Raw genomic sequence first — 14,243 nt, 5'->3', positions numbered from 1 at the left:
TGTCTCAATGAATGGGTGATTCATTGGATTGACTTTATTATTATTATTATTATTATTATTATTATTATTATTATTATTATTGTTAAACCATTTTACTAACGGTGGCACCTTAATATATTAGCAGCAGAATCTGAGCTGAGGCTATCTACTCCACTTGAGGTCGAACCCAGCTTGTAGTTATAAAATATCCTACTACTAAATGTTATCCTTTGTAACCTAGTTGTTGAAAGAATTAAAATACTAAATAAATGCACTGTATTTTTAATACTAATAAACATGTAATAAGTAAATGAAACAACAATATTATATGTATGTAGCAGGTTGGATGCAATAAACTTCAAAATAGATGAAAAATGAAGATATCATATGATAAAATTCTAAAGGAGGAAATATGAAGAGATAGGAAATGAAATGAAATCTGTAAGTTTTACGTCCCACGGTTATGCCGGTTAGGCTAAAGGAGACGGTGATGATGAGAGATGAGTGAAATGGTGGAATGAAGTAAGTGGGAGGAAACGGGAGAACCCCGAGAAAACCCACGAGCACGATGTTTGCCCACCACAAAGTCCACACGGCACGAGCTGGGATCGAACCAGGGACCCCAAGCACCGGAGGTGAACGCTCTACCACTGAGCCGCCGCGCCCCCATGAAGAAATAGGATTACGAATTAGATTTCTAGCTATGTTAACCCGTTACACATATGAGGCATAACGTCCCTCGGAGATCGCACTGCCTGGGGAATTGGAGAGGAAGAAAGGAATGGGGAAGGAAGGAAGCAGTCTGGGACCATTATGCTAGGTACCACCCCGGCATTTGTCTGGTGTGAGCAAGGAAAACCCAGGAAGAATACTAAAGCAGGATCGCTGGCCTTGAATAGCTGTTGCACCTTTCTGACCGAGTGTCCCTACCAAAAATTGAATGCAGGACTGCTCGTACCAAAGGCGAAAGCGTTAGCGATTACACTACGCGGGGCCGCAGGAAAGATCAAATGCAGACCGAAAAAGGTAACGAGCGAGGTGTATTTTTAGGACACGAAGTGCACATAGCCGACCTATAATTGACTTCCACAGATATAGTATTTCCCACGAGACGAGAATTGTTTTCTCTCATCTCGATTGACGTCTCGTTTCTGAGATGAGAGTCCAGACGAGAATCGCATGTTCAAACTCGAGCCGAGATGAGAAGTATGACAATTATCGTATCAGTTTCGAGACGATGGAAAGATAACTTTATCGAATCTCGTGTACAACGCTGGTTCACTCAAAATATTTAAGTTTCCCGTCCCACGTTTGTGCCGGTTAGGCTAAAAGAGAAGGTGAGAAGAGAAATAAATGTAATGGTGGAATGAAGAAAGTTGGAGGAAAGGGGAGAACCCCGAGAAAACTCAAGCACAACATGTTTGTCCACTACAAAGTTCACTTGATGCGAGCTGGAATCGAACCAAGGGCCACATACATCATAGGTAAACGCTCTACCACTGAGCCAACGCCATCCCAGGTTTACTCAAGTCGCAGGTCTCAGGCAATTTTTTTTTGAGTTACATGATTCATAGTATAAAACCAAGAAATTGATAAAACGATTTTACGAACATAGGCCCAAATGAAGAGAATTTATCAATATTTTAAGATGCACAAATCATTACACAATATAGACCTACGCCAATAATAAATATGACTCAACAGTTGATATATCACATCCTACGTGAATCCCTGGTGACACGGAATGATTCTGATAACTCCTAGATTAAATTTAAAAAAAAAAATCAGGATTGCATGGTGTACATAAATTTGGAAAATGAGACGAGAGAATCTTTCTGAGAATCGAGACGGGACAAGAAAGAATTATTCGAGGATCGAGATGAAACACTAGTCTATAATTGTTTATTTACTTATATATTTAATAATCATCAAACACGGCTCAGATGACACTATCAGACGAGAAAACCTTATTTGAGGAGCCTAGTATCAAAATCCGCCACTCCGATTTCACTTAGTTTCGAGTAATCTCGCAAAACGTGCAGTGAAGCTTCATATATACGCCTACAAAGTCCCATATTTAAACTAGTTTTTTTAGTATAAAATATTAAGCTTTTAAACAAAATACTGTTTCCATGGAATTCATTTAGATCAAACATATAACAAGCGATATAAAACTTAATTTCGGCAAAGATAAATAAATAAATAAATACATAAATAAATAAATAAATAAATAAATAAATAAATAAATAAAATTGATTTGGCGGATTTTGATAGACTACTAGGCGCCTCATTTCTTGTCACGCGGTGTCGTGTCTTGCACAGTTTGATCCGTCAGCGTATCTAATATAATCAATAATTAAATACTTGTAAATTTGTCAAATATTTTGATTGATTGGTTTGTATTAAACTTCCCTGTCAGGAGCAAGGCTATATATGCTGGTATACATAGTTCAAAGTGAAATTTAAACCACTGTAGTGTGTTCGAAACTTTCCCACTAAGATTCAAACCTAGAACCGCGTTGACTGAGGGGTACAGCGCCCACTTCTGGTGTGTGCGAGTTTCTGGTTCGATTACAGGTCCCTTCGTGTTAGATAAGCACCGTGTGTGTGGGTTTCCTTCTGGTTGTCCCGTTACCTCCAACGATATATCTCACTATCAGCCTCCCTTAGTCTTGGTTCGTAATCGTGGAACGTTACCTTCAGAAAGAGTCGAACCCAGAACTTCGGCCACCAAAGACATCTGACTAGACGAACGATATTGGTTTTATTTGTGTGTGCGTCAAACTTAAGCAAACGAAACCTAGCCACGCAATAAATTACATAAAACAGTTTGTAGTTCTTCTTACAAACAAGACCAAGGAAACTGTAATTGAAATTAGCAAATGAGAATTTAGCATTGTTTGAATTCGGAACATGTATATTTATTATGTTGATTATTATTTTCAACTCGCTCACTGGTTTCAAAGACCATCGTTGTCCAAACGACTTTTTGTCTGACGTGTAACCTGCAGCATATCGATGTGCGCCACCATTATTTCTGACGTCTTTCATACTAAGGTGCAGTATACTACAGGAGCTTCAGTATATTTACAAAACACTGGAAAATGACATCGTAACTCTACTAATAAAACACTAATATATGTAATATAAAAAACGATCGATAGTAATATGACAAATAATAGTCGTTCATGTGTTAATGCTAACCACACACACACACACAGGCACCACACGCACCTACACACACATACACACATCCTTTTGGACATCGAAGCATCAAACGTGTACCTCCCTGCAGTTTAGGATAAAATCAAACCACAATAATGCACTCGAAGTTCAAGGATCTCCCAGCGAAGACCGAAAATGGGACCTCATGCACCAGCGAATTTGTTTTTATTTCTAAATCTGATGAAGTCACTAGACCAGAAGGGAAAAACTGCAAAATGCCGTTTCATACCGAAACATGTGTGGCCTCACTTGGATCTGATCCGTCACCACAAGTTAAAAGTCACACCGTTAAACTGCCCAATTATACAGATGGTAATTTCAATAAATATTTCACGATAAAATCGTTTTAACGTTCAATTTAATGGATTTGATTTATTGATTTTTTTTTCAGTTGAAACTAAAATAGAGGGTAAAGTAACACTTTTAAACTGATATCACTAAAAATCATATATGATTCATTACAAAAAAAAAAAAAACCCTAGTTCATGCAGTTTAAGAACATCCGAACTTCTTAACCACTTCACTGTATTTCTCCCTGCCATCTGGGTGTAGACAAGGAGAAATGCACTTCCTGGGTTTGAAACATATACATTTTTAAGTCGTAAAACTATTTGTATCTCGTCGCCAAAATAATATAAAATGACGTTGCTGCTCTTTGCCATTTTATATTTATACCAAAACACAAGAAACAATCCTTAACTTGTACACCTAACAATATGTCATCCAGAGCTCCTTCGTGGATAAGCGGTTAGCTTACGCGCCTTTGGCATGGGAGAGCCTGGTTCGATTCCCGGCGGGAGCTCACGTGGTTCGGATTCCACGTTTATCAGTAGGTCCCGTCTCATATAGCCTCGCTGCTGAAAGAGACGTTAAACTCAAAATCAACATCAACAATATGTCATACAGACATATTTCTGTTTTGAGGAGGGCAGCCTTCAAGAAAACGTATTAAGCGCATATATTGTGTTTCTAAATGAATCTACACAATAACATATCTGATCTATCAAGTTGTCAAATGCATATTATGCGTGTTTTCTGCATTTAATCTCAGTCAAACAACACAGGCAATTTAAATATTGCATTAAACTATAAATCTCATTTCACACTTGTTCTTCCGTGATAAAAAGTGGCATTAAATACAACTATCCAACCATGGTGATACTGAAACATCGCAATGGTTTGAGAATCATTCACATTAAATCATTATATGATGTGTTTTAAGTACATACATACAAAAAAATTAGAACTCATTATATATTTTATCAATCGTGTCAACACAAACATATCCCGAATCAAATATAGAAGCTTCAAATATGTTTGCAACGCCCTAACATGCGTAAGTGCTATAATTAATCGACCGTCAGATTGAAAAAAAAAAAAAAAAACTCGGATTATCCAATGCATTGAATAGCTTGTCTAACTCGCGTGCATTTATAAAGTAAATCAGATCAAGGTAACAAATAGGCCTACTCTATCATTAGACTGGAACAGCTTGTGATGCTATATTGCATTTGGCCGTGGGGAAATCCTCCACTCGGTGGTGCTTCCTTGCACTCACAGCTTCAAACGAAGACGCCGGTTTATTCTTCTGAATGAAAACAGCGTGCGAGGGAAGAAAAAGAAAGCGAACGAGAGAGCAAAACATCTCGTACTTTTCTCTGCCTTCACTCAATGACCGATATCCCTGCCACCTGACGGAAGATAAAGCAAACTGTGTCCTGTACCTCAGGTGAGTAGCTCTACCTGGTGGATTCCACGCGCCAAGCTCGCTGATTGGCTCCTGGTGACATCATGCGCCCATCCTGACACGCTTGCTGGTAGAGTACCTTTGGAAGGAGGTGTTCCCGAGGAGTGGGGAGTGCGCGATGGAAGAATTAGAAGGCAGAACGGGGTAAAGGGGGAATAAGTTAGGAGACCAGAAACACAGAGGCGCATGCATTGTATATTCAATCCAGGACGTTAGAGGTTGACGCTCAATGCTTATTTACATGTAGTTTCGTTGAGGTACATGATCAGCAGAGCTTGGCAAGTTTTGTGCGTCTGAGGCGGCCAGTGATTGTTAGTGTCCACAACAGTTTTGAGTTGTTGCTGACGGGAGTAGATTCAGGAGGAAACATTGATCTTTTAATATTTAGAAGACATTTGTTACCAGGACCATCTATTGACGTGAAATTGCCTACCACGGATAGAAATCTACAGTTTCAGTTACCGTCATTGTTTAGTTTCATCTCTAAAAAAGTGTCAGTGATTGGGCGTCCATGTCGTCCGGGACGACGCTGTTGACGCCCATTGTCGTCGACGATAAGCCCCTGTCCCGCCTTATCCGACCAGCTGTGGCCATGTCCGATTTCACGGATGTAAGTATTGTCATCTAGTTTGATTTATTGTTTCGTAGATTTGGTAGTAATTGCGTTCAATTGTGAATATAAGCTAATCTACATCACATGGCCTTGAAAACTTGTCAGCCTATATATACTTGCCAATTTACTTTTTATATCAATTTTAACATGTTTACAAAGTATTTTCTTATCTATGATAGCTCAACAAAGAGATGTCTATGTGAAAAAATGTATTTGGTCAGACATTTCTTGCTATCATATGATGTGAACGAGTTTCTTTTAATGTTCAAGTGCTTTTACTTCATTTTTGTTGATTTTCAATTTATCATTTTTTTTTCTTTTAAAGTGTCATGGCTCGAAGCTATTTTGTAAGGAACGATAAAAAAAGCTTAGTTTACGCACAGTTTGTTACATAATTCATTGAGAAATGCTTCCGTCTGCATGCTGAAATTGCATGTTCTGTTGTACTTAAAACAGTTCTATGTAGTAGTTAAATTTACTTTATAATTTTAGTTTCGTACAATTGCAAATTGTTGGATTAAAGTGAAATGTGTAATTGTTATTAGAGCTTCGTTGCACCTGTTGAACACACTATTAGCTTTTGTTGAGGACAGTATGTTAGTATTGTATTTTCCCCAAATTAAGTACTCATGACAAAAAAGGGGAAAAAATGGTAGTAACCAAATAGTTTCTGAAGTTAACTACTGTTTAACATATCAGTATGAAAGAATAGTGAATAGTTTACACTTTTTTGGCACAATTATGTATTGTAGTATGATCTGAAATTATTCCTCAGTAAGCATACTAAAAAAAAAAAATCGCACATGACAGTTTGGTCATAGTTGACAAATCTTCAGTACAGACTATCAACACACTAAACGAAATATAGACAATTCTTTCTGGAATCCAGATCTTTGATATAGAACGTTAAAATTATAATGTGAAAGATTATTGTCGTGTACGTGTATATAAACTCGACGTTCTTTAAATATTTATCATTCTTGAATAATGTCCCGCTAAGAGTCATAACAAGTCACCCGTCACCAGACCGTCATCTTCAGAGGCCTTCGTCCGCAACCATCTCGCTGCAGTTGTTCTCCATACGACCGTCCGTGTTCCGCGTGGATAACCTTTTCATCTATTCACATCAAGATACATTGAAAGAAAAAGAAAGAAAGAACAATGTTTATACTTAGAATGGACCTCTTCCTTCTGTCACACAAAGAATAATATTCATATGCAAAGACCATAATATATGGTTGTTCCACTAATGGTTGATACTTGACATATTGAAGAATTGTTCCATCTACTTCCTGCAAACATTATTTAAACGTATTTTATTAGAGTTGAAAACAATTTGATTCTGAATTTGAAAGAACACCACTTGAATCTTCTAAAACTAAATTTTATTTATTTATTTTTCATTTTGTCTACTACATTGTCGGAGGTTAATATTAAAATGACTTTTATTGAACTAAAGTCAAATCGACACAAAATTTCCAACGTTTTATAGCATGCACAGTTATTCTTAGATTCTAAAACGAATAAGACATTCATATCTGAACTCTTCGAGTTTGGTTTCAAGTTAATTAGCTGTCATGTTTTACCAATGATATAATTGGTTGTGTCATTAACTTCTATTTTCATTGATACATTTGAGAGATTTTTTTCAAATAACTGAAAAATAACTGGTGTATATGCATAGAGTACTAGTTTGCCCGAGATTAAATTGTCAGTGTTTTCTCCTTCGCTGTGGGATATTGTACCCACCGATATCCGGATGTTGTTGTGTTTGTTGTTCGGTTGAGATTCATAGAGCATTTACCGTTCGAATGAGACGTTAAGGATCAATGATATAAACATAACACGAACTACAGACAATGGAAATTTTAATACTGATACATGCCATTTGATCGGTAGAAATCACATTTTGAGTGTTTTTCGCAAGTTACCAGCTGCAAATGCATATCATTGGTTGCAATTTGATAACTTTCTTTAGAAGATACCAGTAAACATTGAATAAGGAAAAGATGCATACTTTGTAAATATCTGTGGTATATGAACTGACTAAAACCTTGTGAGTAGGATTTTCCGAGGCACTCCTGTTTCCTCCTAACTAATGATGTCATCAGTAATTTGCATATATTTCGTCTTCACTTGCATGTATCATAGACGCTTGGTACGTAAACACATACCAAATAGTAGGACTGTTTTGCGTGGTCAAACTAACCGGATGACTCAGTTCATAACAGGCCAGCTTTGAAGTTTGACTCTAACGACATTACTTATAAGCACATAGCTGGATAAAACTAACATGAAATATACCTCTGGGTCTTATACATTTACATACTGTCATAGGGGAAACAACTTTTAAAATCCGTATAAAAGTTTTTTTTTTTTTATTTTTAAACATAGTCACATATCTTGTCAACGGTTATTTGTAATATTGATAACAAGTGTTTTAAAATAATGATAATAAATTAATTCAACATAGTTTTCGTGGTAATCTGGGAGTAAAATAACAATGATCTGATGGCAAGTAACTTGTCAGTTTTCTTCTAACTACGTCAATATTGTTGAAGTGGACCCATAATAGTATTAACACTTCCTCAGTCCACATTCACTTTTCAATGAATGTTCATATGTGTGTGACAATCCATTTCCCCGTGAGAAATACAACTACGATACTAATGCGTTCTTTTTAAATGCCATTCTGAAGATGTGAAGTATGAGTATGTCCCGATCTAAGGTCATTCATACCATTCTTTGTGTTTTTCGTTTGCAAATTAGCATAGGGACTGACTTGTACAGTTATCATAATAACATTAATTCATAAGCATTAAATAACAACTGAGGAACAATAAGCATTGTGTTATAAAGTTTCGACAACTTTGCTTTGATATACGATACAAGAGTATTAGTTCCCAAGTAGAAACGTCGCTTAAAAATTGTCACTTACTTAAATAATAATAATAATAATAATAATAATAATAATAATAATAATAATAATAATAATAATAATAATAATAATAATAATAATAATAATAATAATCTTGCTTTTTGATACTTGATATATCTGGAGAAAAGCATCAAATGGCTTGATTTTTTGGTTTCAAATATAGAATGATAATTAAATTACTAGTGAAGACAGTTTCAAAAGAGAAAAAAAAAAACATTACTCACAAAATAGTTTTCATTAGTGTTAAAGGTGAAATATAGTACATAAATACATAAATTTGAACAGGTCTACCGTTATAAATAAACTAAGAACATGAATAGTTTGTATGTTGTCTATGTTGTCTTTGAATAGTGTGTGTGTGGCACTAGCCACTAGATAAGTGACGAATGCTTTGTTATCATGTTTAACTAAATATGTACAGTTAGTGACAAAAGTTCTTTCCGTTTGATGAAATTAGTTTCGAAATCATTTCAGAATGGAAAGACAATTGGAGTGAAGTTTTTAGCAAATTAAAAAAGATGTATGTCTGTACCTTCCAGCAATACCACAATTATACGTTCCAGTCATACCACCGTTATTTGTAAAATAACGTTTACCAAACGGAAGAACTTTTGTCGCTGACTGTGCATCTTTAGTTAAACATTTTATTATCTACTGGCTAGTGCGCGAGCAACTTGGGAACGGGGCCTGGGTTCTATTTTAATAAGAAAGCCTTGAAATTTGAACATTATTTCAATGGTTCAAATTCCTCCTTAAACTGTAAGTTTTCCTTTTCTATAGACTTACTGTTGAACGGGACGCTAAACTTCAACTATAAACAAATTAATTCTGTCGTTGCTATACGGTTAGCATACGCGAGAGGGCCGGTTTCAGATTTCACTTCCAGGTGAGACCTCATGTGATTTGGATCTCACGTTAAGATCGAGGCCTTCGTCTTACCTACGTCCCCTTGCTGCTGCAATGGTGTGTTCAACTTTAAACCAATAATTAATCAAATAAATAATATCAAACTGTAATGAAGCATGAACGTTTAACAAATTTTTAATTTTACATTTTGCAAGGGTGTCCGTTATATATATATATAATTCATATATCATTAAAATTTGTAACTCCTGGAAGATTCAGCGTTAAAATATAGCAAGACATTTCTAGTGCAACACAGTCAAACTATCCTAACGTCATGATTAGCGTATTCTAAACTGTATCTAAGTGAACTAATCTACATATGTCCAAGCATCCTAAAGTAAATTTATATGGTTTGTTCGGTTGTGGTAATGTATTATAAATTACTACGTACTGCTAAATTCGTTGTATATTGCTTTTAGTTTATTTGACGTGTTAACACACATACTTACTTGACTATGTCTGTTTTGACTGTTGGCTATAACTTATGTAAGGAAACATATATTCCGACTAAATCTCAGTTTAAAAAAAGAAAAAAAAAAAAACACTAAAGTTATAATCGACCCAACAGTAGTGACGTTTAAAGCACATTAGACCTATAAGGAACGCTATTATTCTCGCATTTCACTCCTTTAGACTGTGTTCATATTTTCTAAAATTTAACTCTATCGTTTCTTCGCATGCTCAAAGTATATCAGCATAAAAGGTAGAATTTTGAAAGTTTTTGGTGATTTAAAGGGGCACATGTGAAAACATTTTACATACTGAATGTCTCTGAATTTGAAATCAATTTGTTTTTATTTTATCAGTTTACAAGCTGGTTTCATTCAACTGTAAAACGTTGCTGTTTTTGGTAATCCTGGAGGCGCTAATGCGGAAAAAGAAAGTGCCGTCGTTCCTATAGATTTCCCTAATATCATAATATACTTACCTATCTTAACATTTTTTTGAGTCTAGTGTCAAAAGTTCGTTCACTACGAATACAGAACCGTTTCATTTCATTAAAGCAATTGCTAGTGCTTAGAAATGTTGAAAAGATAGCTAATAGAACTATATTGAAGAATACTACATTAGATGAATGTTGATAAAGTATCAAATTCATGCACACTTTCAAGATAAGATAGATCGCCTAAAATTTACATTTTTTTTAAAAAAAAAAAAGAAATAAAACGTAAACCACTGTGTTTCATGCGTTTGTAGTTTTCTTTTCATGTTTTTTTTTTTATTTATGTGGAACTGTATAACAAATATAACTATATGTCACTTAAAACTATAACATATGACTTGGTACACATATAACACAGTGTACTTGTAAAATATCCCTTGCTCTGAGAGGAAAAGAAAAAAGCTAATAAGGTTTGGTCGCAGAAATAATGAAATATCTAATGGTCAACATTGCTTTTCACACTTTTTTTTTATTTATTTAATTAATGAACTTTTCCAGTGCCAAAGTTATGTGAGACGGAACCTACTGATTAAAATGCGATCCGAAACAACACTTGGGGTTGTACCCGAGACAAACGCATTTGCCGAACATCTAACTTGACACAACCCACGAAGGAAACTTACACATTAGCCACGGAGGTCCATAATTTCATTTTACCATTCTTACAATAAATTCGATATCGTCTATTCTTTTAGATGAACATATGGTGAAATGAAATTATGGACCTTGCGAATATAATATTTTTCGAATATAATAAGGTGATTTACCATGTTTGCCAATATGATTGTTAAGCATTACTTACGTATATTTTGAATTTCAATAGAAGATGGATAGTTAATATACTCGGATTTCTTTTCCATGCTTTAAAATGTGATTTTCGATGGGATTCCATCTTCAGGAACTTATGCATAGTGTGTTAAATTCCATATAAAAATAGGATAGACGCAAAAATGCTGAAGTTAGTGATCTATATATAATCAGTGTGTTGTAATTTGTTATTGTTTGTTGATCGAAATATCATGTTCATTTTTAGCACCGAGGCTACATGAGACGGAACATACTGTTTAAAGTGAGATCCGACCCCACTTCTTTTCTTATGTGAGACAAATACCCTCACTGAGAATTAAACAAGAAACCACATGGACAGAAAGTTAGACCTATTTGTTTAGCTACTTGATCGTGATGGAATGCTGAAGTATTGTTTTTACTGAAATAAAGTAAGCGAGCTTCAGAATTTGAAGCTAGATAAGTAATTAAAAGTAATACTGAATTGGAGTAGTGGACTAATATACCGATATAACGTTCACCGTAAAATTGCAAAGAATCACTGACACTTTGGTTGTCATTAGGACGTTGTTAAACAACAATGCATTTAAGATATGTTGGTATTAAAATAGTAATTAGTATTATAGCAATTCTCAATTTCAATAATAGAGCTACGGCTCCATAGCCGGTAAGGTGTTCACCCTCCAACTGGGCGACCCGGATTTGATCCGCAGCCTGGGTGGGGGACTGTTTCTTGTTCTATCCTCGTTTTAATGCCGCTCTGAAGTTCAGCATCATTTTTAAATTGAGTTGGGTTGATTTTGAGTTTAACGTCCCTTTCAACAGCGAGGCTATATGAGACGGGACTTACTAATTAACGCGGGATCCAAACCACATGAGCTTCCGCCGGTAATCGGAGCCCGGTCTCCCATGATACCCATTTTTAAAATCAATACCTGGAGCGACCTGGGAAAATAAGCAGCCCAAAGCATGGTGTAGACTATATAACCTCCATGAATGCCGAACTTAAAAAGAAAGAAAAATATAAAAGCGGTGCCTTTACCTCCGCATGCAACACTTCATCATTCGTCACCTTTCCTTAAGGACAAGATCTCCTTCGTGACTAAGCGTTTAGCGTACTTGAGTGGTTCGGGTTCTATCTTAAGCGGGAGCTGATGTGGTTCGGATACCACGTTAATCAGTAGGTCCACGTCTCATATTGCTTCGCTGCTGAAAGAAAGGATAACCGTCCTACAAGGATAACCGTATTTTTTTTTTTTTAGTTAAGCACAATAGCAATCAATCACTGTGTATTTTAAACCAGCTTAATGATATTTTAACTTAGCAATGGTGTTATGGAATCAAAGATGTAATTTTACTTGTCTCTACAAGCGCGCACAACGCACCTAATACAACATATAGGCATACAGTCCATCCATTAATGTTTTTAATTCTAAACATGCATTTTTTTCTGGAATAACCACTAGCAGTCCCATTTTTTAAGAGTAAAAATGAAACGAGTGAGATAAATTTGCCTGAAAGCTCAATAAAGTCAGAAATTAACCTTGTAAAGCAATAGCTTTAAACAATACAAGCCGTTTTGGTAACTAATTAGTTGTGTTTATTCTAAGCCGGAAATATAGGAAATGTGATTATCCATTGCAGAAAGTTAAGTAATAATTTTAAAATAAATAAATAATGACCTAATCAGGAAACTGGCTTTCGAGGGAAATGAAAATTTAGTGTTTTTTTTTTTTTTTTTAATTCCTAAAGCAGAATTGCATGGAGTTACGTGCTATTTTAATATTCATTTTCTGATGTATAATATTTAAGTTCATGCGATAAGAATGTGAAAATCACCAGAAATAGTTTTATAGTTGTCATTAGAAAGTACTTCAAGTATGTGAAATGTCCAACCAGAGTTTGATGCATATTTTACTCACATCTTAGTTAATATCATATCAGGCTCTTCAATTCGTCCCTGTCGAGACAAAGGGCGTATCTCATTTTCCTAACTTTTCCAGAAGACAATATTACAACTTATTTATTCTATCGTGTTCTGTTAAAATTTAATTTCATTTCGTAAGTTACATGCCTGAAACGAAGGAAATCAAACTAAATTTTAAAAGAGAAAGATATAATAAATAATAACAAAAAGTTTAAACTTGTCTCCTCGAAAAGTTAAGAAAATGAGATGCGCCCTTTCGTCTCGAGAGGGACACATTATATTAAACTGTGATACGCAATTGATGACGTGTCTTCTAGGCAAATCAAAGCTTGTGACGCGACGTTGCCCTGTGTTAAAGGAAAGTGACTTAAGTAGACGCGAGCGAGCACTTAATCGCTTTATTTTCCGTGTATTAACTTATTTATTTGTGTATCAATATTAAAAGACCAAAACCATATTCAAGAATAAATTAAATGCCCACTAAAAGCAGGAAATTCGTGTTATTATACACTTCAAAATCTTTTATCGTTGAGAATTCTGTCGAGGAATTTGAACTTCAAAATGTATAAAACGATGGGCATGCCTGCTGTTCTGTATGGTTGCGAAACATGGTAGGTTACTTTGAGGGAAGAACGTAGACTGAAAGTGTTTGAGAACAAAGAAGATCCTGAGACGATTATTCGGACCCAAGAGGAACGGGAATGGGGATTGGTGGAAACTTCATAACGAGAAACTGTATAATTGATATCGTTTACCAAACATTGTTAGGGTCATTAAGTTAAAGAGGCTCAGCTGAGCAGGTCATGTAGTCAGAATTGGAGAAAATAGGAACTCACTCAAAGGTTTAGCTGGAAATTCAATCGGAAAACGACCATTCGGAAGACCTAGGCGCAGGTGGGAGGACAATATTAAGATGGATTTCGCAGAAATAGGAATACGAAGTAGAAATATGATCCAGTTGGCTAAGGACAGGAGAAAATGGAGATCTTTTGTGAACGCGGCATTGAACCTCCGTGTTCCATAGGCCACAGAGTTAGTAAGTTAGTATAAACTTACGTGAATACATACAAATACATGCTAAAACTACAACCCTCTTAGTTGCCAACAGCATGTAGGGGGGACTGGGAACGCCGCCTTGAAACTTCATAAACGCTGTTTCTTAGCATAGAGTACACACTA

The 14,243-nt window shown here is 35.6% G+C and overlaps 1 protein-coding gene across 2 annotated transcripts in view; it reads left to right on the top strand.

The window, feature by feature from the left end:
• The first annotated feature begins 5,046 nt into the window (after positions 1–5,046).
• The window catches only part of LOC145688150 (uncharacterized), an 88,029-nt gene continuing 78,832 nt past the window's right edge, over positions 5,047–14,243 (top strand). The window contains exon 1 of one of the 2 annotated variants that reach the window (XM_081761965.1): positions 5,047–5,561. Coding sequence is in view for 1 of the 2 variants with exons in the window: in XM_081761964.1 (XP_081618090.1) it covers positions 5,463–5,561 (99 nt within the window). In the remaining variant the exon portion in view is untranslated. The remainder of the gene's footprint in view (positions 5,562–14,243) is intronic. The other variant, XM_081761964.1, reaches the window with a different exon arrangement.

The sequence above is a fragment of the Thermobia domestica genome, chromosome 6 (genome assembly GCF_964235325.1).
Source record: "Thermobia domestica chromosome 6, izTheDome1.hap1.1, whole genome shotgun sequence".
Classification (NCBI taxonomy): domain Eukaryota; kingdom Metazoa; phylum Arthropoda; class Insecta; order Zygentoma; family Lepismatidae; genus Thermobia; species Thermobia domestica.
Note: the sequence above shows the minus strand (reverse complement) of the source record. Positions and strands in the feature narration are given on the sequence as shown.